The following is a 3,728-nucleotide window of genomic DNA, read 5'->3' on the forward strand; positions in this document are numbered from 1 at the left end:
ATAAATTAATTATATAAAAATTTTAAGATATATATATATATATATATATTTTGATGAATGTGATATATTTTTTTATGTAAATAATCTTTTAAAAAAAATCTAATAGTTAATTTATTATTTTTTGTTTTAGTCCAAATTAAATGTTTTTTATTGTTTTTGGAAAGAAAATCTTTTGACGAATTTAATAATATGTGATGAGGAACACCAAATAAATTATACAGAAACCAATTAAAACAAAACATGAAAACATCTTTAAAAAAAGACATTTTAGGCGTCTTTATCTGAGTGGCCTCCTTTTTTTTTTTAAAACTGCAATTACTTTTTTCTTTTTACGACAACATTTCATACAATGACTTTCGTCTCTATTTGATCACCACCGATAAGAGAATTAAAAAAAAATTACTAATAATTTATGNGTATAAATTATAAATAAAATTTCTATAAAATTAATTTTTATTATTATTTAATAAATTTTTAGCGAAGAGTTCATATGATCTCAAAATAACGATATTAGGGATCAAAATGTCGTTTTTTTAGTGATCACATTATCTTTCGTAAAAATTAACAAGTATTCGAAACAAGTATTTTCTCACGAAAGTGTTATATTTTTAGAAGCCAATAGATTCATAGTTTTGCATAGCAAAGGTTGACCATACATTTTTATAGAAGCTTGTACATCGTTTAATAAGGCTTAGGGGAAAATTAACAAGCGAAGGAAAACTGAGATTTTAGAATTACCCATAGCTTGAACTGTGTAGTTTTGAGCTCTGTAGGCCGTTCCTTTTGCAGAGGAACTTCTGGATGTACTTAGCTTGCATTGTATGATTATATATATTCACAAAATAAAATAAATGTCGACACAAACATTCACTCTTGTGCAATATAATCATGTAGCACAATCAGTTTAATATTGTAAAGGCTTTGATTATTGCTAGTTTCCAATAATGTCAGCATTATTATTATTATGCTTGAACCATGGATGATTAAGGAACACATCCTGGTCAATTCCAGACAGAAACTTCTCCAGGGAGATGGGGTCTGTCTCACCATATAATAAATTATCGGTGTCCATCAATAATAATCTTTCATACTCTCTGTCAATTTCTTCATCGCTAGAAAATTGATTAGCTAGTTGACTTTTATAACATTGACTCCTTGTTCCTTCTTGCACAGTATACTCTATCCCGTTGTTGATGTTCATCATCGGTGATTGATGAACATTGCCACAATAATTCTCAACACCAAGACACGAGGAATTCTTCATCATGAAATTATTCCCTAGTATATCATCTATCTCCCTTTGCAAGCTTGCAACCTGCCCATAACAAGGTTAAAATATGTTACTCTCTGTTCACAATATCACTCATTCATTTTGATTATTCACACACTAATTATCAACCTAAAATTAAGAATTGATTACAAAAATATTGTTGATTAGTTATACTTTTCTTTTTGTAAATTAACTTTATTTTGTATGACCAATTTATTGTATAGATGTTTTATTGTTTATTAATACTTTTTAACTTAAAAAAGATTAGAATGACATACGTTATCTAAACTATATGGTAGGTGTGACAAGATATAAGAAAGTTGATGGATTGGATAATAATTAATTAAGAGGAGCTACTCAGATAACGATGTCAAAAACGTCTTTTTTTTTAAGATGTTTTGTAATAATTAAAATTTAACACATATAACCGATTAAATTGTGTTATTTTTATTAAAATTAGATTGGACAAATTAGTTTAATCGAAAAATCAATAAATTAAATTTTGAATCGGTCTAAATTAATTTTTTTTTATAAAAAATGACTACAATATTCCTATTATAAAAATTAACTAAAATACTCATATATATATTGAAAACTCTAAATCCTAACCCTATAATGGTAGAAAAGAAAACGGATAAAATTTAAAATTTTCATCAAAATTAATATATATAATAGGAGTATTTTAGTCATTTTCTATAATAAGAATATTGTAGTCATTTTTTATAAAAAAATAATATTAATTTAGATTAGTTTAAGATTTGATTCACTATTTTTTCGGTCAAATTAATTTGTCTGGCTTAATTTTGATGAAAATAATACGGTTTAATCGATTATATGTATTAAATTTTAAATATTAAAAAAATATTTAAAAAAAATATTTTAAATATCTTTATTTGAGTAGTTCTTTTAATCCAGAGTACCTGTTGCTGCAATAGATAGATATAAGCAACACAACCATAGATAGGATCGTGCATGCGAGCGAGAGCTTGGTAAGTTATGGTGATAGCAGCGTCACTTCTGTTGTGCAACGGAAGGTGTAGCAACAGTCTAGAGACGTTGCTAGCACCAAACACCTTATGAACTGCCGCAAAATGGGTTGATGCCTCATCATAGGAGAAGTAAGGAGAAAATACACAATCTCTTGTGCATCTTCTCCTTAGGTACTTGCATGCTCCACATGAAGACCCAAACCCTTTCATGACTTATATATATTAATACTATTTATTGCTTTACTAATTTTCTTAGTAGTACTAGCTATAGATTAGTTTTCTCTATGGAGACGAACTCGTGACTCCGCTACTTCTTATAGCCGCCCCAACACTTGGGATATATAGATGGCCAACTATTTTTTTTTATTATCATTGAATTCAATTTATAAATCTCACTTATCTACTCTTCTTACTTTTATATTTAAAGATAGAGCAATGTTACACTTCTAAATTTTTTTATAAACTAAATCTAACTAAGTTAAACAATAAAACTTAAAATAATATCATCTATAATTAATTTTTATTGATGTTAGATCAATTTGATTGAACTTGATTAACAAAAATACTTTAATGCGTATTATTCATATTTAAAATGAGTCTAAAGTAATAAGTACTGTAAAAATATTTGATAACAAAAAATATTTAAAAATAATTATTATTTGGATTAATTTTTTTTGTCTCTTTAATATTACCATAAATATTAATATGCAAGCTATATAACATTATTAATTAAAACTTATATTTAATTACCAAAAATTTTGTATTTTAGGTTGGTATACTTTTGTCACTTAGATTTTAATAATCAATATAATATAGAAAATTTTTTCAGTATATCGATATACTGGTATTTTAGTGAATTTTAACCGTTAATTTTAATTTTATATATATTATTATCTATTTTTTATAATTAAGATCAATGATTAAAAGCTAACAAACTATAACTCAAATGTCATAGTCTTCTCATACTCACCTAGAGGTTGCGGATTCATTCGAGTCCTACTCTTAATTAAAAGAAAAATTAACGATTTAAAATTATTAAAATACTAATATACCGATATACTTAAAAATTTTTCTATAATATATATCACCTCTCTCTAGCACCTTATTTTTTCTTTTTACTGTTGAGTTACTTTAGTTAATGATCATAGCTACATGCCAAAACTTTAGTTAAATGGGATTGATCATGCAGTTCATTCCAAGGGCCTACTAATTAAGTAATTGATTATTAGATAAGCATGATCATTTGTCGTGTAAAAGCTATATAAGTTTGGTTTAATCTTACTTAAGAGAAATTCAAGGTTCACTATGCTTCATGGAGGTATCATGTCAATCAAAAGCTAAGGCTGAAGGTATATAGAAGCTCTATCAAAGTATCAATCGTTTTCTGATGAGAGAAAAGAAGCTAGCTAGAGAGAAGAAAAACACTTTATAGTATGTAACACATTATATAATAGCTTATTTAATTTAAA

At 26.1% G+C, this 3,728-nt stretch overlaps 1 protein-coding gene across 1 annotated transcript; it reads right to left on the reverse strand.

Annotated features, from left to right (window-relative positions):
- On the reverse strand, window positions 621-2,545 carry LOC107633770 (LOB domain-containing protein 33-like). Its single transcript, XM_016337369.2, has 2 exons — window positions 2,191-2,545; window positions 621-1,315 (listed from the first exon to the last, which is right to left on the reverse strand). The coding sequence occupies exons 1-2, from the start codon at window positions 2,467-2,469 to the stop codon at window positions 932-934; spliced, it is 663 nt and encodes a 220-aa protein (XP_016192855.1). The 5' UTR covers window positions 2,470-2,545; the 3' UTR covers window positions 621-931.

Source organism: Arachis ipaensis, chromosome B03 (assembly GCF_000816755.2).
Source record: "Arachis ipaensis cultivar K30076 chromosome B03, Araip1.1, whole genome shotgun sequence".
NCBI classification, from domain to species: Eukaryota; Viridiplantae; Streptophyta; class Magnoliopsida; order Fabales; family Fabaceae; genus Arachis; species Arachis ipaensis.